At 36.8% G+C, this 26,219-nt stretch overlaps 1 protein-coding gene across 1 annotated transcript; it reads left to right on the top strand.

Annotated features, from left to right (window-relative positions):
• Window positions 1–1,132: 1,132 nt before the first annotated feature.
• On the top strand, window positions 1,133–26,137 carry LOC139135773 (ATP-binding cassette sub-family C member 9-like). Its single transcript, XM_070703470.1, has 7 exons — window positions 1,133–1,820; window positions 3,297–3,533; window positions 4,462–4,653; window positions 5,025–5,177; window positions 5,473–5,628; window positions 18,381–18,515; window positions 25,049–26,137. Exons 1-7 carry the CDS (start codon window positions 1,230–1,232, stop codon window positions 25,217–25,219), a joined length of 1,635 nt encoding a protein of 544 aa, XP_070559571.1. The 5' UTR covers window positions 1,133–1,229; the 3' UTR covers window positions 25,220–26,137.
• Window positions 26,138–26,219: the final 82 nt, after the last annotated feature.

Raw genomic sequence — 26,219 nt, 5'->3', positions numbered from 1 at the left:
GCAGACATGTGTTATCCATAGATACGTGTAGTGAGTTTAAGAGCAGTGAAATCACGAAAGCTGTAATAAAATCACGTACGGAAACACCATATCTGACAACATGCGCTAACAGTCGTCGGTCATAAGTATCCAGAGTTCATCTTTTATTGCATCGTACCAATAAATTTACTGAGCCTATAGTTACTATCAGGGAGAACCTGTAAATAAGGATCGCATGTTATCTTACATCGGAATCCAGTTGTCTGATGATGCCTCAACATTATTTCACATAGTCCCTTGACGTAGAATGCACCTCCGGGACAGATATTCAGAATCTCACATATTTACTATAATTTTCTGGTCTGTCGTGCATTTATTTTTAAGTATACTGACTAAATGAAATCTTGCATTTTTGTAAATTAACAATTAAATATCTCTCCATTGAGTAAATACAGGGAAATGGCACCCATTTTGAATTTCCAACTATTTATTTTCAGTTTATCTGTTTCGCTAATTCCAAACTTTGTACGATACCTCCAGTTGTAAAATTTGTTTTTTTTAGGGAAGGGGCTTAGAGTGATCCAAAGTTCGCTGCAACAAACTTTAAATCTTTCTGTTTCAAGGCTCTCATTATCTCATTAATGTAATCGTTTTAACAACTCACCAAACGTTGTTGCCTGTAAAGTAGCAGAGTCTGACACTCGTACATGACACCACCCAATATCTTTAGTTATGGATACTTTAGCACGGGTCGCTGGCGCGGGACACTCTTGCTAACTAGCACGATTGAACTTATTGTATATACCTGTAAGTACGATATCTCTTTTTGATAACTTGATCAGATGGCATAATGTATGTACTCAAGGTACAACACAGAATCGACTTCCCTAGAAAACTACACTATACAGGCTGAAATTATTTTCGATTTCCCTCAATGCAGACCTACACATGATCGCCACTCACAGACTTTACCAGCATAGTCTGAACACACGATATCCTTTTCACTGACGTTCACAAGAACAGTATAAGTTGGGCTGTTTGTATAGTTTATATGATACGCCTTCTTTCCTATCACTCATATATTAAGGGCGTCACTTTTATAGTCCAATAAATAGTGGACATGTTCGCTCTCAAAAGTAAATATTATACTGTACCAGAAACACGTTCCGGAATTGCACTCTTTCACCGGCTAACGTTTCATTTAAAATCTTGGTCTGGTGTCATGATCTTGTCATGCCGTTTCTACAGTAATGGCCTTCGATTGGTTCTGTTCCAACCAGCTGGAAGCTATGATTACAGTTAACTTCAGCGACTCTGAAAGCTTCCTTCATAATGTCTGCCTTGTTGACCTCGTTAACGTTTGCCATCAGACTGTCTTTCTTGTAGCGTTTACTGTAACTCTGTTCATTCTTGGCTGTTGTACGACCCTACGTCAGCACAAAACCAGGTATCTCCTGACTTACCCAGGGCACGGACTACGATGGCTTCTCACCCTTGGATTGTTTATTGTACTACTTGGTGCAGTGGGAGAGGGAATAATGACTGATCTTACGAGAAACAAAGTGACCCAGCCTCACCTATATCTACCACAATCCCTCGCATTTATCAACTGCATAATCTCAATTGGTTACTATCATCATTCGGAAAGTTGGTGCAGGCCTCGAATGTCCTGGATACTCTTCATCTATTGGACTTTATCGATCTGCTCGGAGACGATACGACTGATAAACTTGCATTACCATGATGCTGATACGTCTATTCTGAGGTTTGATATCGTTATCTGCTGCATTGCTATATATGCGCTCTTGCTTTTGGTGGAATTGAACCTCGTGAGAACAAAGGTATGACATCGTTTGGAGGAAGTCATTTTGATTTTTGACACTCTAGAACTGTAGAATACAATGTCAGACGTGTTAGAGTACTGGTGTACAAGGTCTTACTCCCATCGAACTGCGTGAAGAAAAATGTTTTGTAAAACCAATTTTAATGTTTATCACATGTTAAAGCTAAAGTGTTGGCAATTCCTCATAAATCACGCCGCATTAAACAAGTGGCTGTACATCTGAACTTTAGAGCATTGACTGATATCATACATCGCGTGTACAAATCTGAACAATGAATCCTTACTGACCTTTTATCCGACCAATAAATCTAGTCTGCGTAAATTTGACAAATTGCCAATGTGCCTATCCAATGGCAATGTAGGGCAGTTAAACTATCAAAGTAACCTTTGATACCTGTTGATAAAGATATCTACATAATAGAAAATGCATGTGAAGGGATTGATCAAAACAAATGTGACCATAAACGAATTTTAAGGTAAATGAACTGAGACAGATACAATAATAATTAACGTATTAGACGTATAAATACAAGCAAATAGTGGTAACATGCCACTACCCGAAATGTGGCCGAACGGTTCTGACTGTTGCTTCTCCGCTAGTTGACAGGATATCGTCTGTTGTGAGTTCGAACCCGCACTGCACTTTCTACCCCTGGTTGATAGCTCTGCTGGTTCACAAAATTGTCTTCGAGGCTGTCTTTCGTCTTTCGCCCAATTCAAACGATGCATTCATTGGTTCGATAAAGTTTGTGTGTGCGATGTGTGATAGTGAGTGTGCGAGCTGAGTGCTCTGAACTCTACAAAGTGTGGAGAGGTTACAGTCAGAAATTTTTTTCAAGTTAGCCCGGTCACTGAACCACTCTTTCTTGAGAGTATGGATTTGGCCGAGCGGTTCTGTGTGTTGCTTTTCGACTAGGTGACAGCATACAGTATGTTGTGATTTCGAACCCGATTGAAAACACTGTACAATAGATATATCGAGCTTTGCGTTTTGTTCAAATACACAATTCTTATAACATCAATCAATACTTTTAGATCTTTCATGGCTAAAGTGCCGGGTTTGTCAGAAATATCACAGGAGTAAATACTAACAGCCATTGATATGCTAATTACCATGTATTAGAATTATTGCGTCATCTAGGAGTAGACTCTCATTTCAGTGAAAGTACTTACAGGTATTTCGAACCTGGATACTCACTGCAAATACCAAGATCAAGGAGTTAAGAAATCGATGAGTTCAGAAACATCTATTATAATTATTACTTTGTACTTGAAGTAATTTGTGTTATTATCTATAAAGCTCTGATTTCCGCTTCGAACATTTTAATTTCCCACGAGGACATCTGTATACATACATACATATATATATATATATATATATATATATATATATATATATATATATATATATATATATATATAGGTAACGTTTATAACTATAAATTTAGTTTCATATTTTTTTCCATAATTAAAGGTATTCAAATGGTGTTTTACCGACTCTGAATATCCCGAGGATTTGAAACGCGATGACATGTACTGTATACACCGATACACTGATTGTTATGGAAGACTCTATGTCAGCTGGATAAACTGGTTATTTCGTCTTGGTTACAAACAACCCATAGAAATGACAGATCTTGGATCCTTGCCCGAGGAACACAGCGTCAAACGTCAATACAATATATTGAGGAAAGCGTACAGGGCTGAAAGTGTGAGAACCAATCTTTCATGTTGCGATGACCTATACCTACTTAAAAACTATCTCTGTTGATTGACCAATCAGAGTGCTCAATTCAGGGTGTTTTATCTACTCATAAAGCCTTGGTCACCAAATTCCAGAAACGAATGACAGCGCCGTAGTAAAGTACTGTCCAATCAAAAGTGAACATGTCATATTCTGTAAACATCTGGTACGTTTTAATATTCAAATTTGGTAACACAGCGGAAACCAGCTGCAACACAAAATCTGCTGTGCCCTAGGGCATTTATATAATGTGCCCTAGGGCATTTATAGGATGTTCCATTACATTGGAAGGCTATTTCACAAATAAAAGGTTTAATTCATATCCTAAACATGTTACATTGACAAAGGGGACGGTTGACGTAAACACATTGAAAACGAAAACATATCAGTTAGGGGCGATAGTTTTTAAGTCGGATAAAACCCTCGTACTCGGGCTCTTCTGGTATATAAAGTCCAACCCTACGATAAAATGTCTCGGCCTGCGGCCTCGACATTTTATCGTTGGGTTGGACTTTATATACCAGAAGAGCCCTCGTACTCGGGCTTTATCCTATACTTTATCAATTTGTGTTTCGACATATAAACTGTAAACCCTACGACAGTAGTTTTATCTGATGATTTATATTTGCACATCACAAATTCAAATTTTGAATTTTATGACAAGCCTTTCCAGAACCCAACTCTCTATTCTTAGTGCCTCAAAGGGGTTTTCTCGAGTAGACATCAAATATCGTACGTTACTTGTGTCTACTGCTTTTGCTGTTGTCGATACTCCTACTACTTCACTATTACTAATATTCACAACAAATCACATACATGTATACCTTGCGGACACAATTGTTCGTACTCTGCCTCAAACATATACTTATCTGTTGATTTTGTTGTATTGTTATAGGCACGTGCGAACAAAAAAGGGAATTCACCATCTCTGTTTCTGGCTTTTGGCCGAGCATATGGTTATCGCATGTTCATCTCTTTCTCTCTAAAAGTCATAAGTGACAGCTTTGGATTCATTGGTCCAATAGCCATCGGTGGAATCGTTGCATATGCTTCTCTAGTGTACAGTGGAGATCAAGTACCAAAAAATGTAAGTGTGCTTCAGTATTGTAATTAGCTACCCTCAAACCTCGAAAGTAAGGAGTTGCTTTTAAACTGTTTTCAGTCCAGTTCGTTCTGTATATGTCCAGTTTTACCATGCAAAATAAATAAATTCGATCTAACCTTGTTGATTAAAGGATAAAGCGAAGACTGAAACAGCAACATAAAACCAATTAATCCGCCAAATGCCCTTCCTTCCTTCGATAATGTCTTACAAGACAGGTCTTAACAACGAAATATGAGATTTATGTCACAATTTCTTCCACTTATGCATGGCGTCGTAGCCATGGTTTCATATGTATTTAATACAACAACATTAAAGTGTATGCTAACACATTCTACCATTGCATTGGTTTGCAGGATACCGAATACATTACATTTGCTGAATTCTTCACAAATGGGTTTGTTTTGGTAGGAGTCATATCAGTGACGTCAGTTTTACGCTTTTTGGCTCTGCAAGCAACTTTCTTAATTGCCCTAATGGATGGTATACACGCCCGTACAGCACTTCAGGTTATTGATATGATTTATGTTTATGATTCAATATAATGCTATTTTGGGAATTGCTCAAAAAAGCTTATAAGAAAGGTGATGTTATTGCTTAATCTTACTAGTAAAAGCCACGCTGATAAATTCCTAACTAATTACGGCACAAAATGAAACTTCGTGTATTGGGCAAACGAGTAATACATCAACCTTTCGAATAATTTTTTGTTACGAATCAACAAAGGGGAGCTAATTAGTTTAATTTTACATCTTGTGGGACACAACCTTGGCTTGAATTCCTCCTCCATTTTCTGTTGTTTAGAGGTTTGTCTACGAGAAGTCATTCCGTCTTTCCAGCATTATTACATCGAGCGGGGAGATGAGTTTTGGATCAATAACAAATCACATGTCAACCGACGCGGCCACTTTGCGATGGTGGTGGATGATGCTCCCAGTGTTTATTTCACTGCCATATGTAGTAAGTTAATTGTGTCCATCTTGTAATTTAAGCTCACATTTGTTGTATGTATTTATACGAAAGAGAGATTATATGGTAGGTCGGCGGTCAATATATCTTTCTTTCATGAATTTGACTGTTTGTGTACCGTCTATTTACTGTCTGTTCTGTGCTGTTTTGTGTCTATGTTTACAACTATTGTCTTACGAATTCTGACCTATAGTGTTACTGGATTATGGATTGGTATGATTGCGATTATTTATATATGCATGTATGTATGTTAGTATGTCCGGGTGTATGTCTGTTTACATCAAAAACTCCTAAACCGCAGGTAAGAAATGTGAGTTCAAATGAACATTTCAGTGTCAAAAATATGCAAATGAGGTAAAAAGGTAAAATCCTGCAAATTGCTGAAACTCTGTACTCACAGGCCAGATTTGGTTGAAACTTGGTATGCAGGTACTTTATGGTGACTTCAGCTATATTTCTTCAAATGGTGGTGAAATTTTGATAGTTGTATTTTTGGGGCAATTTTCCCGGTTTTTGTCAAAACATTTCTTCTCTGAAAGCGCTTATCCCATAGCCGTGAATCTTTGTATGTATAATCCTATGGTTGTCCTCCGGCAGGTCTCTCCTAATTGTGGTGAAATTTTTCGTTTTTGTATTTGGGGGCAAGTTTTCCCATTTTTGGTCGAAAATTCATCTCTCCCAAAGTTCTTGGATTGCCTTGATACTTGACCTATTCATCCTAGGGTTGTCTTCTGTCGGATTTGTTAAAAGATTTGTTTTTAGTGCCAGCCGTCGGGAATTTTAGTTGATTTGCCACTGTGTGTCTTTGGCCATCCATCAAACATTGATCGAACAGCAAACGACATGGTAAATGACTGCGGACTTTTCTAGAGCCACGCTAGCCACGTTACCAAAAGTTACAGAAGTCTAGCGTAATTTAGACATCCATTTGAAATGGTGAGTAGCAGTGGCATACAGTTTTGGTCGATCTAAGCCTTCAGTTATCAATGAAAATTTACTGTTTATTTGGTCGGCACATCTTCAAGCCAATTTTCGTGGTAAAGAAGGGTAGAGTTGTATATTGTAAGACTGGAAGTTGATTTCTTGTACACGAAATCTATGCTGGGCAGGTCATTCCTTGACTTCTACTCGAGAGGGTAGCAGTAGGTTGTGTCTTGAAACCGATTCCTAGAAATAAGGTAAGATTTTATGGACACGATTAGTCATCATGGCTTTGCCTGTACAAGACGATACTGTACAATTCAAAGATACGGATGAAAAAACATTTGATATAGTGGCGTTGTATTACAAACTGAATCGGCACCTCAGAAAGATAGTACCATGGCAACAGAGACAAGAGATCATGCCCAGATGCCAGTTTTAATGACTCCTTTGGGAACTCCAGCCCCAAAGGGAAAAGTTAATGCATTGGAATATTTGAAACACGTGAGCAATAAAATAAATACTATGCATGGACGGGTTTCACAGGGTGACCCTTGTTCGCTAGCTAGTTGTACTAGCAATGAATCTGTATGGTCGCCCACACATTTGTCTACCCCTAATAAACTCGATACAAATAGCAAAAGTGATAGGAAACGAAAACTCAGTATCTTTTAAGGTTAATTGAGTGATGGAAACAAATAAGCCTTTTCAGTCCCCAGTAAGTTTTGACTAAAAAACTCATTAACAGAGGGCGCCCCTCAGGGTGACAGGTTGGCACTATACTCTTGCACGATAGGGCAGAGCTTATCCCAAAGGCGTTCCTTCTCCAGGGAAACGGTAAAACCAGAAATTTTCTATGGGACAAATGATTTTAAAGAGTACCATACGCATTTTGAAATTTATGCTTAGTTGAACGGATGGACAGATGATAAGAAATTTGATATGTCGATGTCACGGTTACCAGGTCGGGCATTACAATTTAAAGCCCATTAGAAAAGTAATGTTACAGATAAGAATAATTAACTGAGCTTCTACGAAGGGCAGGTGGATGTATTTCGTTTGTCAGCAAAGACGATCGTTAGTCACTCAAAGAACTTGCTCAACAGCCCAGGGAAATAATCTTAAAACCATACCAAAGTGCAAAATGAGACTTGTTGGAGAAGTTAAGTATAGACACGTTCTTTGTTGCGGTCTCTGATTTTAATTTGAGACAAAAAAGTAATGAAGCAGGTCGGCGTCCAAAAGCTACACTCTAGAATTTGTGGTACAAGCAGCACTGTTAGAAGAACAACGTCAAATATGAGAGTTCCAAAATTGTCCACAAGGACGAAATATGCCAGAAGTAATGAAATCTATCAAGTGAAGGCCTGGGATCGGAAGCCATGTTGAATGAAATTTCTGTTCGTCTGGATTAGATTGAAAAGGATATTCCACGGGGAAGCTCCCATAAGTCTAATAAGGGAGAAAGGCTTAAGAGGCGCTGTCTGTAAAAACCTGCAAAAGGTGGCCAAGGTCAAATTTCAATTAAGACGAAACATATCACATATGATAGGGCATAATTTAACTAAGAAGGAATGAATTTTAATTTTGTTTAAACGGACCCATTTTGATGTTACAGGTCATGTCACGTGATATGGTGAGGACCTAATATTTCCTTACGATTTCCCCTAAAAAAGTTGAAAATTCTGTAAAAATGCAACATATTCACTATATTGTAGATTATTAACTAACAAAAAGTGACGGTATCAGTATATATATTTGTCATGAGTAAGGTCCCCTCAGTACGTCCGTAACCTTATATTGACCTTTGACCTTTCTCTGCCGTAGAGGGCGCTCTAATGCCGGAGAAGTGAAATCTGAGCAAATTTCAGCATTAAAAACTTCCAATTTTATAAATTAAAAATGGTAACCCTTGTGCGAGATCCCGTAGTGACATGTACATCATGTTACGTAACATGACTAATGTTTTGTGAATCACTTTTAAAACTTGCGGGCAAACAGTTATTTTTCATGTTATGCTGTCATGAAAAGTGATGAAATATTGGTACTTTCTTATTTTGATTCTTGCTAAAGCCTGTCTTAATCATTTATCAACAGGTTCGTTTTTTATACCATTGACAAAAAAATAAATCCAAAAATCATATTTTCAAATTTACAAACAACAACAATAACAACAACAACACGCAAGTAGCAACTTCGTGACACGTTTTTTTTGTACCATACGAATACATATACCCCGGGTGTAAGGGTGACGAATTCATAAATTAATTTCTTTGTTATTGTTTCATCATCGGTTTATTGCTAACAGTTTATTTTCGAAAAAATGGAATATGACATTTAACACACACCAAAAAAAAATAGTTTGAACAATTTCAAAGTCCAAACTAAACAAAATACGATGACACATTTCCTTGTAAGCTTGAAGTAGCTGTAAGTACTACAAATTATGGTTAGACTTTTTGTATGTATTTATTGAAAGTCTGTCGCCTTGGAAAATATTTGACATTAGGAAGTGTTTAGATACAGCAAACAAGTAAGCACTGCTTCTACTACAATTATAAAATATTTACCGTCGTTGGAACTGCTCGTGAGATTCCTTGACGTTTGTAAGTGAAGACATAAAAAGCAAATAATCCAAAGGTTTCTGTCACTATGGGGTCAAAGTTAATGACATTTCGTAACCAAAGCTGCAACACGCAGTCCAACGTAAACAATAGACCCGCTTGCCGCAATCCGGAAGCAGCCGCCGGTGCACTCCGAGAAAATTGGTGAGTATTGGCATTTTTATCCATGATATTATCAACGAAAATAAATTCGACACACCAAACAGTTTTGTTTCTTTAGTTTTACAAACATCGGAAGTGAAATTCAGTGATAAAATCCAGGCAACCTGCATCGGTCGAAGCAGCGGGAATTTCAAATTGGTGATAGCGATCCCGGTGTTGACTTGACGTTTATTTATCAAAATATGAGTCAATATCAGTCAATGTCATATTTCAGCTTGGTGACTTGATGAATCCCAGCAATGTACTGCTATCTTGAATTGCTGTGACATTATCAGCAATCGCTTTACCTGGAAACATGGAGGCAGCAGGAGAAACCCTGGCTAGCAATGCTCTGAGTGTTATATGATTAGACCTACCGTCGCATCACATTATCAAATGCTGCGTATGAGAGCTTAGCCGTTCATGATTCTAAATAGGCGAGTGTGTACAAGTTTCTGAGAGAGTTACAAACAAATAATCATTAGGAACGTAATTTTGTTTTATTCCCAATTCACAATAATTTCAGATCTACCTGATGTCATGAAATGGATATCTCTGTCACAGCTGTGGGTTGTGATGTCGGCATTGCTGCCGGAAAAGCAAGTGAATGCCATGGATCGCTAACAGCCCTTGAATTGTGTACTCGAGACATCACTGCACATCTCAAATTTCCCAATGCGCTTTCAGAACGACTTTAAATATAATTGTTTTGGTTGTGCTGTCATGTTTTCGGGTCATTATAGAATGAATCCATCATGAACGAATCACTTTTACCAAAGTCGATTTTTTTTTTTTGCATTATATCATTATATCATCATTTTGTGTCTTTTTCAATGCTGAAAATTGGCACGTTTTAAACCGTTGACTATTTTTGCCATTTCCAGATTTAAACTTTTGTTGAAACTTTCAGAATAAATTATAGGGGATATTTGAAAGAAAATTAGGCTAAAAAATTTGGGGGTGAATTTTTAAGGTAGAAGAAGTCAAAGATAGACTATATGAATGTTTTTATATTTACTTATTTTTTATTTATTCACATTAAAGGATAACCCATTTACAGACACCTTTTTGGTGAAAGTTCCCAACAGGGCCATAATCTTCCATGGGGTCCTAAAAACACTAAATACAATAAAAAATACAAATAAAAGTACAGCAAAATAAACACATGAGTAGTTAAAGTAATTAAGAAATAGACAAAGTGACCGTATTGAGAAAAAATTATGAGTCAATGTTATCTTTTATAAAAAGTTTCAATTGTGTTGAAAAGTTCTCTGACCTGATTCCGTTCGAGGGAGAAGGAGGTTACGCGAGATTGCTGCGCGTGTGGGATAATCATGAACATTCATTAAAGGCACAAAAACATGTCTGCAATGTACGTCGGAACAGAGTTCTCAAACTATTTAAAGACTAAGATACAAGTGAAATAGAAAATACGTTGCATAACGGAAAGAACATCAGCGGCTTTGAAAAGATCATTACTCGGCGTATCAAAATCTGCGTTAAGTAGAATCCTCAATGCTCTTTTCTGCATTTTATACACCCTGTCCATGTTGTTCTTACTGGTATTTCCCAAACCACCCTACAATAGTCAAGAGTTGATTGAATTAAACCATAATACAGAATTTTTCTAAGGTGAAAAGGAATTAGTTTATGTAAGAGTCTTAGTAGACCTATTCTCTGACTCAGTGTGGTGCACATATTGTCAATATGCTTATTCCAAGAAACCACATCATCAATAGTCACACCAAGGATCCTCTCAAATTAACACAAGAAATACTTATATCATTTATGACAACATCAATTTTGTCTGTAACGACGGTCAACATTGTGTAGCTTATGCCGCGACCCAACTAACATAGCCTTGGTTTTGCTTGCATTAATTAACATGCTAGTTGCTGTTATCCAATTGTTAACAGCAATAGCGTCATTTTGAAGTAGATTTTTGACTTTGGAAATCGTAAAGCCAGATGATAGAAGAGTCTGGTCATCGGCGTACGTGTCTAAATGAGAGTTAGAAGTTACAAATGGAAAATCATTGATAAAGATGGTAAAAAAGCAAAGGGCCAAGTATCGACCCTTGCGGTACTCCAACTGATACTTTCTGTCTTTCACAATCTTTGAACGTTCAGAAAGGTACGATTTAAACCAATTTAGGTTTTTATTATTCAGTCCATTCAGAGAAAGTTTCTTTGAGAGTAACTCATGGTCAACAAGATCAAACGCCTTAGACAGGTCGAGAAAGAACTCCAGAAAGATGACCACTGTCAATATTTAGTAAATAATTCGTCGCACATACGTAAAAGGGCCGTTTGACAGGAATGATACTTTCTGAAAACAGACTGTGTCGTATGCAGCAGACTCTTATCGGTCAAAAATTTATACAAATTACAATGAATGTGATTCTCTAAAATCTTAGATATTGCTGGGAAAATTGAAATTGGCCTACAATTTGACATTTCATTTACATTACCAGTGCCCTTATAAATCGGAACAATTCTTGCACACTTGAAAATTTCAGGAACGGTTTCATTATCGATACTAAGATTTAACACTTTGGTGAGATAAAAAAGAAATAACTGGAGCACTCACACGTAATAACTTAGCATTAACGTTATCGACACCTGTGGATTTCGCCTGTGATAGTGCCCTTGTAACAAACTCTGAGTCAGAAGACAAGTGCGGAATGTTTAAAACTGCATCATCAAGTTTTCCACACAGATGATCTTCTAACAGTGAGATATCGGTGTCTTTGTTGACGGTAACATTTAAAATATTTGAAATATTAGAAAAGAAAGAATTGAAAGCGTTCACAATAACAGAAGGGTCAGAAACAAGAATACCATTAACTAAAATCGGAGTAGTATTTTCTTTTGATGGTTTGACAATGCTGTTAAAAATATGCCAGAGAGATTTTGCATTCGAACCTTTCTGTCTAATCTCTAAAATACTCCTGTTTTGACTTTTCAATCATATGGACAACTTTATTCCTTGATTGCCTATAAAGAGGTAGTTTGCTAGCATCAGATTTTGCTTGGTTAAGAAAAGCATCTCTCTCATGCATGGCATTCAAAATATCGTCGTTCATCCATGGCGGTTGTCTAACACGTCGAAAACGTTTTTCAATAAATGGAGCGTAAATGTCACAAATTTGTTAAAAATGGTAACCCAAATCCTCATTACAATATTTACATCAGTCGCAGAATCAACTAAACACCACGGCGCATGATGAAGGTCACGGAGAAAAATACTATAGTTAATGTTAGTAAACGAATGAAATTTGACCGTGAGATAGTTACATGTGGATAATGCGAGTTTCTTTTACGTACCATTACAACAGGATAATGATCAGAAATGCCAATTTCAGGCACAAAAACGCTAGCAACATTTTCTCGATTGGAAGTATAGATATGATCAATACATGTCTTAGAAACTGGTCTTGTAGGAAGCGAAATAAGTTGAACTAAGGTCAAGTTACTCAGCGAATTGTAAATATAGTGACTCTGGCCGCTCTCCGTGAATAAATCAATGTTGAAGTCACTCAATAAGTAAAGTTCTTTACCAGTATAGAAACCCTTTTCCAAATTCGATTCAATACAAATATCAATGCTATGAGAGGTACCAGGTGGTCTATAAACACCAGCAATTAAAAAAAATATTACATTTAGGAGGCTTGATCTCAAGCCACGAGCTTTCCAAGACATCAGATTCCAGGTCAGACCTTCTCGTGTAACAAACATTACAACGAATATAAGCCAAAAGACCACCGCCCTTTTTTCCGTTCTTATCTTTTCTTTCAATTTGAAAACCAACAATTTTAAAATCATTGACAGAGTTCGTATTACTTAAAAAAGGCTTCAGCAAGAAACAATACTTCCAATGAAAACGTTTTGTCAACAGAAAGATAATTGAGTAATCTGATCAATTTTGTTTGTTAAGTATTGAACACTCCAATATCCAATCTTTAGACCATTCGAAAAGCTTGTCCGAGAAGCGTGTATGTTCACAGAGTCCACGGCTTGTTGCTTGTGACCCGAAGGACCACAAGCCCAGCAGTTGATACGGATTCCATGTCTGCAGACTCTCTCAATATGACAAGATTCGCCACACAGATAGCAGTATACCGCCCTTCTAGATTTCGCTTGATCGCTATATCGTTGAGAATTCGAGTGTCGACGGTTGTAGACATTGTTGTGCTTACTGCTACCAGATGTAAAGTGCCTTCCCGTAGACGGAGCTTTCGTTGTGAAGCAGCAGCTGGAGAGATTTGCATTTGTGAGGAGCTTATCACATCCAGAATACGTTAGGTGCACACCATCACGCAGTAACAGAGACGTGACATGTCAGCTGAACCATCCCGAAATCGAAAATTAGCATCATTATCAATAAATGCAGCGGCAAGGTCCCCATTTTCAGACCAGAAGGTCAGGATTTGACTGGTCAATCCTCGGATAGATACTGAGAATACTAATTTTCTCAAGCACAATCTTCTTTGTTTCATTTAAAAGTAGATAATAGTCAGCAGTCAAGTTTTCAACAGTGAGGTCTTGTGAACTGCAGTCATTTCCACCTACTTCTAAAAATAACCTCCTTGAAAGGATCGTTGCCAGAGTATTTCGTGGCGATGAAGTGACGCATTCTATTTATGGTAGCACCTGGCAGACATTTGACAATAGTTTCAGTTGAATTGCTTTAAAAATTGCGTAATAACGAATCACCGATGAACAGTATTTACATTTTTCTGGCGGCCAGCTGCAGAGTGGTCCTCGTAGGCTGTTGAGGAATTTGTACGCGATCGAATTGATGGAGATCGGGCAGAGTGTCCGTTATCTGCGCTGTAATTTGAAATGGAGTCATTGTTCACATCGGTATTCGTATTGCATGGCGTAATGAGTTCGCATGGACTCGCAGTTAGATTCAAGTTCATGACATTTATTTCGTAGTTGTTCATTTCAGTCGTTTTCATAGAGAGCTGTGTTATTAAATCAGAGTTTACGGCCTGAAGTGAAGAAAGTTCAACTCTGAACTTGGCCTGTTCGTTCAACATTTCAGTTAGTTTCAATTCAGTGGACTTCAACAATTTTGTGATAGTTCTACATTCAGGACACGGCCAGAAGTACCGCTGCGTTTCATCCTCAGTAGCATTCACACAGCGAAGATGAAACCAAATAAAGCACAGACTACATCTTACCATTTCACCCGTACTACTGCGGTCGAATCTACAGAATTCCGTACACAATGGTGGATCGGTATCTTTCTCCTGAACACGATTGCTGCGCTTTTTCCCTTTAGTTATTTTTCCATTGGTTTCATCATTTACGTTCACAGCCGATCGCAGCCGAAGTCTAGACGTAGTTTCGTGTTCATGGTTATCCAGTCTTTCTTTAGCGATAATAGCGTCTAGCCTTTCCTTAGCATTATTGTTCAAAGCATTTCCGATATTAGTGGCATTTGGATTGGATTTGATTTTGTCCATAGGAAGTTGGGGTGACAGAGATTGCATCTCACCTTCAAGTCTCTTCACATAAGGCCATTTGCTGAACTTTTTAAGTTGATCTAAGTCAGCGTTTAATGATGCCCGCTAATTCGGTTGCTATGGTAACAAATGATGATATGGTATGGGAATATCATGGGGGTAAATAACAAACAATAATGTCTTATTTATAAACCGCATCATAAACAACAGAGCGATATTAAAAGGCTACTATTCAAATGCCAACTTACTCTAACAGTTCCACTGTTAGTGCGTTATTTCACAGCATAGGGCATATTCTGCTTCTATGCACTCACTGTCTGTATGATAAAACACTTCAAAATGCAGCCATAACTTCTTTATATGATTTAGTCTCCCATAATTGGACTGGTTGAATCATATTTGCAAGTGATAGATGGTGGTGGTAGAAATGTGTACACAAAAATCGAAAAAAAGGGTTGTTTGGCATACCGGAAATGAGCTGTGACATACTGCGCATGCGCAGAACTATGCGCAAAATTTTTAAAAATAACAGAGGAGAAGTATACTTTAAGACTTAATACACATTGGATTCTTCCATAACGTGTTATAATTTTGTATGTGTTCGATAACATAAGGTTGTATATTTGTGAACAATAAAATACTCCTGTTCGCCAAATACTCGTTTCCCCGTAGATCCCCAATAAAATCAAGCATTTCTGTTGGTTTAACAGTGACCTTTGACCTTTGCCCTTAACCGAAATTTAGTGCCATATCGAATAAATAACACAACATTTATATTATTTTTTGTGGCGTGTGTAATATTTATTCATATAAACAACTATGCATGCAGCAGAATAATTGGTATAATATAATTTAACTAATTGTATAATTGTTGCAAGAATTTACGAAAACGTTAATAATTTCAATCATTTATACTACTCTGATCGATATCAATGGAAACAGAATTAAAGGCAGTACAGGGAAATTTAACAACTAAATTGTACGTATTTTAAGAATAATAACATATGAGCACTATCCATTCCGACAGGGACACGTGGGATTGTGCTAGAATCAGTGAAAATCATTGAAAATGACGAGAAAACGCCATTTTTAGAAGTGTTGCCATGGCAACAAACTTTGCCAAATTAATATGATTTTTAATATTTTTGATAGAACTGAAAATGATGTTTCATAGTATACAAGATATCTTAATTCAATTTAGTTTTTCTCCACTAAACAGTTTTTTAAAAAACGGGAAGGCTTAGCAAATATTTCTAATTTTCCATAATTTTAAAGTAAAATTAAAGCAAAAAAACAATGAGTGCCCGCACGTTTTTAATCGGATTATTAGACATCGGTCATTGGTTAAAGTAAATATTATATCTGCTTATTACGGCCCCGCTTCCTTTTTGAGTTAAACACGTTTGAATTTGAGAAGTTTTCTCTCTTTCCACAAATCCGAAAAACATGGCCACTTGAGGGCGCTATCACGATTTTAAGATGGGGTCAAAGGTCAAATAATAGCCATTGTCTTAATTAACTTGACCATTTGCGTAACTATTTTACTGTACTTGTACAATTGGAAATTAGACAAGACAAGTAATGATTGGTGAAATATTGGTATATTTGTTATATAGAAATGTTGTTTTTGACTGTTTGATGTAAAATTTGCGCCATTGACGTCTTATTTTTCAAACGCTGTTACTATGGTAACAGAAGGTAGCACAACAAAATTATTACACTGGTACTTTAGTTAGGTCACGTCCTATCTTTTGGTATATAATTTATATGTTTTTGAAATTTACCCTTGGCCACCTCATATAGGCGCCTCTGCAGGTTTTTACAGACAGTGCCTCTTAAGCATAAATCAGATGGTGGTGGTTCAAAATCTCAAGACCATGTGCAAATTGTGTGTGCGGGAACAATGCAATGCGTACGTTAATGTGTGCGCACAATTTAAAGTTTTCTTATTCTAAGAGCTTTAAAACGAAGGCAAAATGCTCCTCGGGAATTCGGGCTCTCAAATTTTTACAATTCTGTACTGATCCACCACTTCTTGGATCTATTCTTTTCTTTTCTCCATAAAGTTAGCACGGGGATAGCGGCCATTTTGAGTTTCAAATATCGGTATATTTTGGGTAATTTGTATTTCTAGTACCAAAATTTATGCGATATTGTCCCGTCGGCGTACAGGCAGCGAACGATCGGCAATCACAATGCTCATATGCAACTTTTGCAACATTTTACAATACGATATCCGTCTGTATGTTATGCTTGAGTACTTTCAGCATGATAGCTTGATGTATTATTTGTCTCCATAGTCTTTGTCTATAGAGACGTTAACGGTGTTGTGTGTCCTTGCGTGCGTTGAGAACCAGAACTCTGACAAACCCGTTTCATTAAAATTTGGCTCAAGGGGATGTGCTATAATGCACCCATGCATGTCAACTTTTGTCACTCAATTCAATGAGGCCGCCAGCTGGCCATTTTGTTTTGAATAGTTTTCTGTTCAAAGTTATTCCTCATATGATTTTTCAACTTCACTGGAGGACAGAGTATTATGCCATACAACATCTGGTTGATTTTCAATTATCGGTATAAAAAACACCTGACATCTCTTCTTGGTCTTCTGGCCAGAGGTCCATATATCTTTCTTTCATGAATATGACTTTGTTTGTGTAACGTCTATTTACATCTGTTCTGTTCTGTTTTGTGTCTATGTATACAACTATTGTCTTACGAATTCTGACCTAATGTCATTGGATTATGGATTGGTATGATTGCGATTATTTCACTGCTGTTATACCATCCAATATGACGTCAAGATTGAAATGTTCTCAGGAAATTTTGCACTTTTGGAGCAATGACTGAAACAAACCTGAACATTTGTCATTTAACTTGACACAAGAACAAAATTACGATATACGCTATACGTGCACGTTAATGTATTTTGTGATGCGATCCAATGTTGCTGCCATATACGCAATCGTGGTAAATTTTGTAATTTAAATAGCCTCTCCTATAAAACGAATGAAAAAAATTTCGTTCAAACTCTGAACTGAATATATCCATGGTATCTACTTGTATGTGTCTATGCCTATTGCATAGATATGTAGCCCGATTTGATAGTACAGGCAATGTCGTCGGTTGCCTCGTTTTTCATGAAACGTTTTATATACTAATCATTAAAATGCTCGGATAGATTTCATCAAACCTTGGCTTTAAAACTATGCACTCAGGTTTTAATTTGACGCCCATCCAAAAGGTTTCTTTCATGACGTTTTTTAATGTTTAATTAAAAGTTCATGTCTAATTTGTTACTAAACAATGAATAAACCGATTACGTTCAAATGTGACACAGGGACAGTGCGCTAGGAGGAAACGGAACTTACAAGGACTATGAAATATTGTACTCATATTCGTGTCAATACATATCGTGATGATATTCAAATGTGTTGTTTGCCCTTTACAAATCTTTTTTTTACATGTTGCAAGGTGTTATTCAATCGCAGAACTGATTTCTCTAGAAGGCAACTTTAAATCAAATACTTGCAGTTACAAGGTATGATATCTTGACGGTGATTTCTCTCCGTTATTTTTTACAGGTAATAGTTGTTTTAATCTTACTGTACCTTCAGCTTGGGTATGCTGCTTTGCTCGGCGCATCATTGTTTATCATTGCGATCCCTGTGCAGTTTATATTGGCTGCTAAAATGTCACAGCTTCAAAAAATCGTCATGGTAAGTCTTGTTCTCTACATGCGAAGAGCAATATTTTTCAATTTGAAATTAATACACCATTATCTATCCAAGAGTAAAAGTAGTTGTACCAGGTATTATATTTCGAAATTACGAAATATCTCTCTTAGATACACATTTACTATTTCAAACAATACGGAGAACCGTTGAAAAAAAATTACGGAACGCACTTGAATCATGATCGACAATAAATCAGCTGCAATACAAGTAAAACAAAGACCATGCTTATGACCACACATCAGAGATTGTCACATCTACCAAGAAATGTTCTTCATTGTAAACTTGGTCAGAATATTTTAGATTCTGTAAATGAAGAAAGACTTCTAGGAATAGTTGTAGATCAACATTTGAACTGGAAGTCAAATACTGATTCAATTTATAAAAAGGTCAATTCACGTATAGCTATACTTAGACGTATAAAACGGTATTTACCATTAGGTACTAGGCGAACATATTATAATGCATATACTTCCCCGTTTGGACTATTGCTGTAGTGCATGGGGAACTAGGGCAAATAAAACAAGTTATTCAAATTACAGAAACGCGCTGTGCGTGTTATGAATGGCACTAAGTATAATTATCTGGACTTTTTACATCATTACATATTATGCCTTTACCTGATAGAATTATTGTAAAAAGAATATGTGTTTAGTTTTTAAACCCTTGAAAGGTGTAGCCCCATTGTATATGACGGAAATGTTCCAATATGTCAATCAGTGTCATAGCCGTGTGACCAGAGCTAGCTCCCAAAATAAGCTTGATATCCCTAGAGCCAAAATGAATGTTTTTAAAAACACATGGTCTGTACAGGGAGCTATGGAATGGAATAAGTTGAAAACAGAAGTCAAATCTTCTGAGACACTTGTCTCTTTAAAAAGCAATTATTTAAAACAATATTAGGCTGAATTTTAATTTTTTTTCTTGTTTTTCCTGTTAAATGGGGCAGTTGTTATATGTGGTTATTTGTATTTTCACTTATGAAAATTGCTTTTAGGGTTTTGTATAAATTTGTTGTAATGTCGAGGGCCCTGGGGGAGATAAACTCTCTGTAGAGTTTACCAGGTTACCCTAATTAAATAAAGCCAAATAAAAAATAAAATAAATTAAATAAAATACACCTTACATTTTAACGTTAGTTGACCATTTGCCATATATATATATATATATATATATATATATATATATATATATATATATATATATATATATATATATATATATATATATATATATATATATATATATATATATATATATAGAAGAAACTTGGGTTGAAACACACTACCACACCTGGTTGTTAGGTTCCAAACATATTTATTATACCTCAAACACAACGTTTCGCTCTAAATTTAGAGCTTCTTCAGGTGTTTCTACAATAAAAAGTACGAACATGAAAATTACAATGGTTGACTTGTGTAGGAAAACGAGCAATGTAGAGTTATAAGTCTGTGAAAATCAATCTGGAAATGTACATGATGACAGGAGAGACTAAAAAATTACAATGGTTGAATGTATAGAAAAAACGAGCAATGTGGAGTTACAAGTATCTGAAAATCTGTAAATGTACTTGATACTTGTAACTCCACATTGCTCGTTTTTCTATACAATTCAACCATTGTAATTTTTTAGTCTCTCCTGTCATTCATGTACATTTCCAGATTTTCACAGACTTACAACTCTACATTGCTCGTTTTCCTACACAATTCAACCATTGTAATTTTCATGTTCGTACTTTTTATTGTAGAAAACACCTGAAGAAGCTCTAAATTTAGAGCGAAACGTTGTGTTTGAGGTATAATAAATACGTTTGGAACCTAACAACCAGGTGTGGTAGTGTGTGTCAACCCAAGTTTCTTCTATCTTCACCCCACTCCACGCTCCACTGGGGATCACCTGAATTCCTACAGTTTCTTATATAATATATATATATATATATATATATATATATATATATATATATATATATATATATATATATATATATATATATATATATATATATTCGTTTATAGGGTATTACACACGTACCAATCTGCTGGTTCAAATAGTTTATTATATCTGCACAACGTTTCGTCCTAAAAGTAGGACTTCCTCAGGTGCTACAGAACAAAAAGTTTCAACACGGAGTGAGTTACAGTGGTATTTTTCGTACAAAAGTTACATGTCAGAGAAAATACTATGTGACAGTATTGTGAAAGTACATGAGTTCTTACCTATTTGAATGGCTCAGATGTTGAATGGCAATTGGGAGAATGTTTTCACGTGTACTTATAGTGTGGCTGGGAGGGCGCTAGTGTTGGAATTTGAATAAAGACAATGGGAGCAGCTAGCTGTGAATATTTAGGCCGTCAGGTGTTAATGTCTTTAATTTGGAAATCCACAAGGATTCCAGTTTTTTTTTCGAAGTGGGTCGTTTTTTATTGATTTTTACAATGCCCAACTATCGATACGTCTTGGATTGTGTGTTGATCTGAATTGAAATGGATCGCTACTGGCATGTTTGAGTTACGACGGATGGTGGACAGATGGTTATTGAATCTAAGTCGAAACTCTGTTTTAGTCTCTCCTACGTACTGTTTTTGCATCTATTACAGGTTATAAGATAAATCATGTTTTTAGACCTGCATTTAATGTTTTGTGTAATAGTGTGAACTGTATTATTTGAGTGGCTATGGAAACTGGTGGCATTTGTCGAATGTTTACAGATGTTGCAGCCCGTGGTTGAACCACATTTGTAGAAACCTGCTGGTGCATTGGACTGTTGTAGTTCACTGTGAACTAGTAGAACTCGCAGGTTTCTACTGTGGAGGAGTGCTATGACAGGAGTTTCCGCGATCGCACTTTTACAACGGGGTGATTTTGCAATATATTGAAGTGAGTGTTAACGATCTGTTTGATGTTTGGGTGCCTTGGGTTAAAGGTAACTACAAAAGGTATACGTGTTTGGTGTGGTTTTATTTTGTATTGTAGGAGGGTGTTTCTGGGAATTGATTTGGCCCGATTTATTTGGTCCGTAACCAAGCTTTCTTGGTATCCCCGCTTGATTAATGATGTTGTCAATTCATTTAAGGTGAAGTACTACGAATAACGTCAAAATTAGGTTGTGGTGTCATTTTCTTGAAACTTTGCACAAAATTCTTGGAAGTGTGCAAGTGCAAAAGTGAAATAAAAAAGGGGGTCACCACGGTCGTTTCCATGGAAACGGACGTTAAAATGGCGTCGTTAGAAATAAATAAAAATGATATAATTCACTTAAACTAAAGAAAGCAATTATAAAACGCTTAGCAAATGAGTTAATTTTAATAAATACCAAGACTTAAGATTCATATCTATCGAATGTATAGCTTCATGATGTTTGTAAAGAAATTTTAACATAAGTATCGATTACAAATGACGATATCGAAATTATATCACTACATAATTTTCGAACTTTCTTCCTGTCGCTTTGAATGGTGTCATTTTGACCAAACTTGGCGAAATAAAATCCTGACATAGTACCATTTAGTTTACGCTTATAATAAAAGGGTGTCACCACGCTACTTTTTACAATATCGCCAGGTGAATGGGTAATATGCACCATGTAAATGGGAGAGAAATGTTAATTTTTCGCTCATATTGAATAAAAACCAGCTTCCTAGGGGGTCAAAATATGACAAGGTTATAGGTCACATGTATTTCTAAGAAACTGGGTCAAAAAATTAGGTAAAAGCGCAATTTCAACAATGACAGGTGATGTTAAATACATGCGCTAGAAAATAACCTATTTGCGGCAGGATGGTATTAAATCTGCGCAGAAACGTTCTAAAGCGTGTGCGCGTCCGAATTCGTCGGCCTTTACCTTAAGCGGGTGTCCCTCCAGTCATGCCTGGAGCATATTTTACATATGCGGATGGCTAATCCATAAGGTATGCCTAGTTTTGTGTGCCTAGGGTGTGATGATGTGAATGCCAAATGTTGATTAGTGTCTGTAGGTTTTTTGTATAAGTCTGTTTCTCTGTTACCCTCTTAATGTAAGTGTTGCGAGATATCAAGAAAGGGGACGGAAGTTTGTGAGAGTGTCATGGTAAATTTTATAGTGGGGTGTATAGTATTGATGAATTGATGGAATGCATTGACTATGGATTTATCATGTGCCCAGATGGAGTTGATGTCATCTATAAATCTGGCCCAATCAAGTGGTGTTTGTGGCGCTTTTTGTAAGATCTGCATTTCCAATTCGCCCATAAAAATATTAGCATAGCTAGGGGCCATCTTTTGGCCCATCGCTGTGCCGAACACCTGTAGAAAGTGTGAGTTATTAAAAGTGAAGTTGTTGTTGTGGAGAATGAGTTTGAGGAACCTGATTATTGTTTTTGTGGGTGGAACCAGTTCTGTGCGTTTGTCAAGTGCTTTTTGACATGCTGCAATACCCTCATCTATGGGAATGTTGGTGTAGAGTGCAGTGACGTCAAAGGTAGCGAGAATACTTCCTTTGGGTACTTGCCCGAGGTTTTGAATACGTTGAAGGAAGTGGGTTGTGTCTTTAATGTATGAGGGTAGAGTGGAAACTAGTGGTTGTGGATAACGGTCGACATATTCAGAAATTTTTTGAGTGGGATGATTAATCGTAGAAACTATAGGTCTGAATGAGATGTCTGGTTTGTGTATTTTTGGCAGCATATAGAACTTTCCTGGATTTGGATTAGTGCATATAAGATAATCCCTAGTATCTTTGCATATGTTGCCTTCTTTATACTCTTCCTCGATTGCTACTCTAATGATTTTGTTTATTTTATTAGTTGGGTCTGAACGGAGCTGCTTGTAATGCTTTGGATTACTGAGAATTTTCTCTGCTTCTGAGACGTAAGGGCTTTCATTCATAATAACAATTGATGACCCCTTGTCGGCCGGTTTGATGACAATATCGTTTCTTTTTCTCAGATTAGTTAAAGCTTCCCGCTCAGGTGATTTGAGGTTTTCTTTGCTATAATTGGTGCGTTTGTGTTTGTTGATGTCTTCCGTGACTAGGGCGATGTAAGTCTCCAGAAAGGCGTCACGATTTATCGGTGATGAAAAGAAACTTTTTTTGCGGAATAGGTTTTCATTTGTAAGTTGCAAGGTATCATCATCTTGAAAAAAAATCCGCTAAACTTAGGCGCCTGTAAAAGGAGCTCGCATCTGTGTCGAGTTAAATTTTATTTACTTTCAATTGGGTGGGACAAAATGTGAGGCCCCTTTCTAGGAGACTTACCTCGGCTTCAGTGAGCGGAACATCTGATAAGTTGATGACAGTAGATGAGTTTGTTTGTGAATTTTCTGAGTTCATTTGTGTCTTTACGGAGTTCATTTTTTCAGTCTTTCTGTTTTCATTCTGTTTTTTCCGGTGGTTGGTTAAGTAGCTCTTTATGAATACGTTGACTAATTTGGTGGTCAGAAATGCGGGCGTTGATACCATCTCGATATAGTTTATATTAAGCCATCCGCATATGTAGAATTTGCTCTAGGCATGACTGGAGGGACACCCGCTTAAATGAATTGACAACATCATTAATCAAGCGGGTATACCCAGAAAGCTTGGTTATAGACCAAATAAATCGGGCCAAATCAATTCCCAGAAACACCCTCCTACAATACAAAATCAAACCACACGAAACACGTATACCTTTTGCAGTTACCTTTAACCCAACGCACCCAAACATCAAACAGATCGTTAACACTCACTTCAATATATTACAAAAATCACCCCGTTGTGAAAGTGCGATCGCGGAAACTCCTATCATAGCACACCGCCACAGTAGAAACGTGCGAGTTCTACTAGTTCACAGTGAACTACAACAGTCCGATGCACCAGCAGGTTTCTACAAATGTGGCTCAACCAGGGGCTGCAACATCTGTAAACATTCCGACAAATGCCACCAGTTTCCATAGCCACTCAAATAATACAGTTCACACTATTACACAAAACATTAAATGCAGGTCTAAAAACATAATATATCTTATAACCTGTAATAGATGCAAAAAACAGTACGTAGGAGAGACCAAAACAGAGTTTCGACTAAGATTCAATAACCATCTGTCAACCATCCGTCGTAACTCAAACATGCCAGTAGCGATCCATTTCAATTCAGATCAACACACAATCCAAGACTATCGATAGTTGGGCATTGTAAAAATCAATAAAACGGACGATCCACTTCGAAAAAAACTGGAATCTTTGTGGATTTCGAAATTAAAGACATTAACACCTGACGGCCTAAATATTCACAGCTAGCTGCTCCCATTATCTTTATTCAAATTCCAACACTAGCGCCCTCCCAGCCACACTATAAATACTCATAGAAATAATAACACAAATAACTTGAAGTACTACAGAAACAAAAATAGAGAGAGTGACACTGACACGACACAAACAGATGAAAAGTTGACATCAGACGATGGCTACAAAGAACATATGTCTCTGAGTAACGCAGAAGTCCTGTTTTCATATACATTACATTCTCGTATTCATTTGGGTTTGTATGTTCTGTTGTATACAGAGGTTTGCGGACAACCGTTTGAAGAAGTCAAACGAACTCTTGCAAGGCATCAAACTACTGAAGCTTTATGGATGGGAAAGCATTTTCTGCAGCAATATTGAATCTGTTAGACGAAAGGAAGTTCATGAAATGCTGAAATTAGGATGTATATCGGTTTTGAATGGCAAGTAATGTCAATACGTAACAGAAATAATCTATCCGTTAAAACGGGAATGTACGATATTAAAAATGCCCATCTTAGCAACCAAGAAGGATTATTATTATTGTATCATGCAATGGCAAAAGCAATTATACAATTTTACAAACATTTTAAGTTCCTTTTCTTCTTAAGGCGGAAAGTGTCTTGGGTACAGATTTTCGGACTGCCAAAGTTTAGTCTGCCGTCTACACGACTGATTTTGAAGCTCATTGAGTATATTTAGTTTCACAGCTTACTTTTGAGAAATGTAATTTTTGCCCATAAGGTTAACACAGGGATAGCAGTGTCGTGAAATATTGAGTACTCTGTTTCTCTAATACCAAGGTTTGCACGGCGACCGTTGAGTTTGATTTATTTCGAAAGGGAATAGTTTGGAACTCCCTAACTGTTTGAGCAAAAGTTCAAGTCTGTCAAATTCAAGGCCCATAGAACTTTAAAGGAAAATTTAATACGACACTTTTCCAGAAAGGCCCTTTCACTTTAAGGAACACACATTTCGTTAAAAAGTCTGTGGAAGGAATATTCCACACAGGGCTAAAAATTAACCCTGGACGAACGCTTGCTAACATTTTGCTACGTTAAACTTGGCATATAGGTAGCACCGTATGTTACCATGCTATAAGAGACAAGTGGTCCCTTAATTTTTACGCATTTCAATCAATAGAGCAACAATGAACTGTCCATCGAAATTTAACATTATCACATATCTGTTTCACTTAATGTCATTCCTTTCCTTCAGTGATTGTGTCGCAAGGAACACCCGTTTTGATCACAGTTGTTGTAAGTATCTCAGCTAAATGTGAATACGTGAAACTTTGTGGCCTCATAGTGCAGTGTAAGATAAGCTTGTCTTTAATTTCAATAACAATTTAGCCATGTATTTTCATCTCACATTAATCGTCTGCAACAGTTAGTGACATCGTTTGGGCTTACGTTGTGCAGTTTTTTATCTGCAGGGTTTTGTGTGATTAA

Source organism: Ptychodera flava, chromosome 6, assembly GCF_041260155.1.
Source record: "Ptychodera flava strain L36383 chromosome 6, AS_Pfla_20210202, whole genome shotgun sequence".
NCBI lineage: Eukaryota > Metazoa > Hemichordata > Enteropneusta > Ptychoderidae > Ptychodera > Ptychodera flava.
Note: the sequence above shows the minus strand (reverse complement) of the source record. Positions and strands in the feature narration are given on the sequence as shown.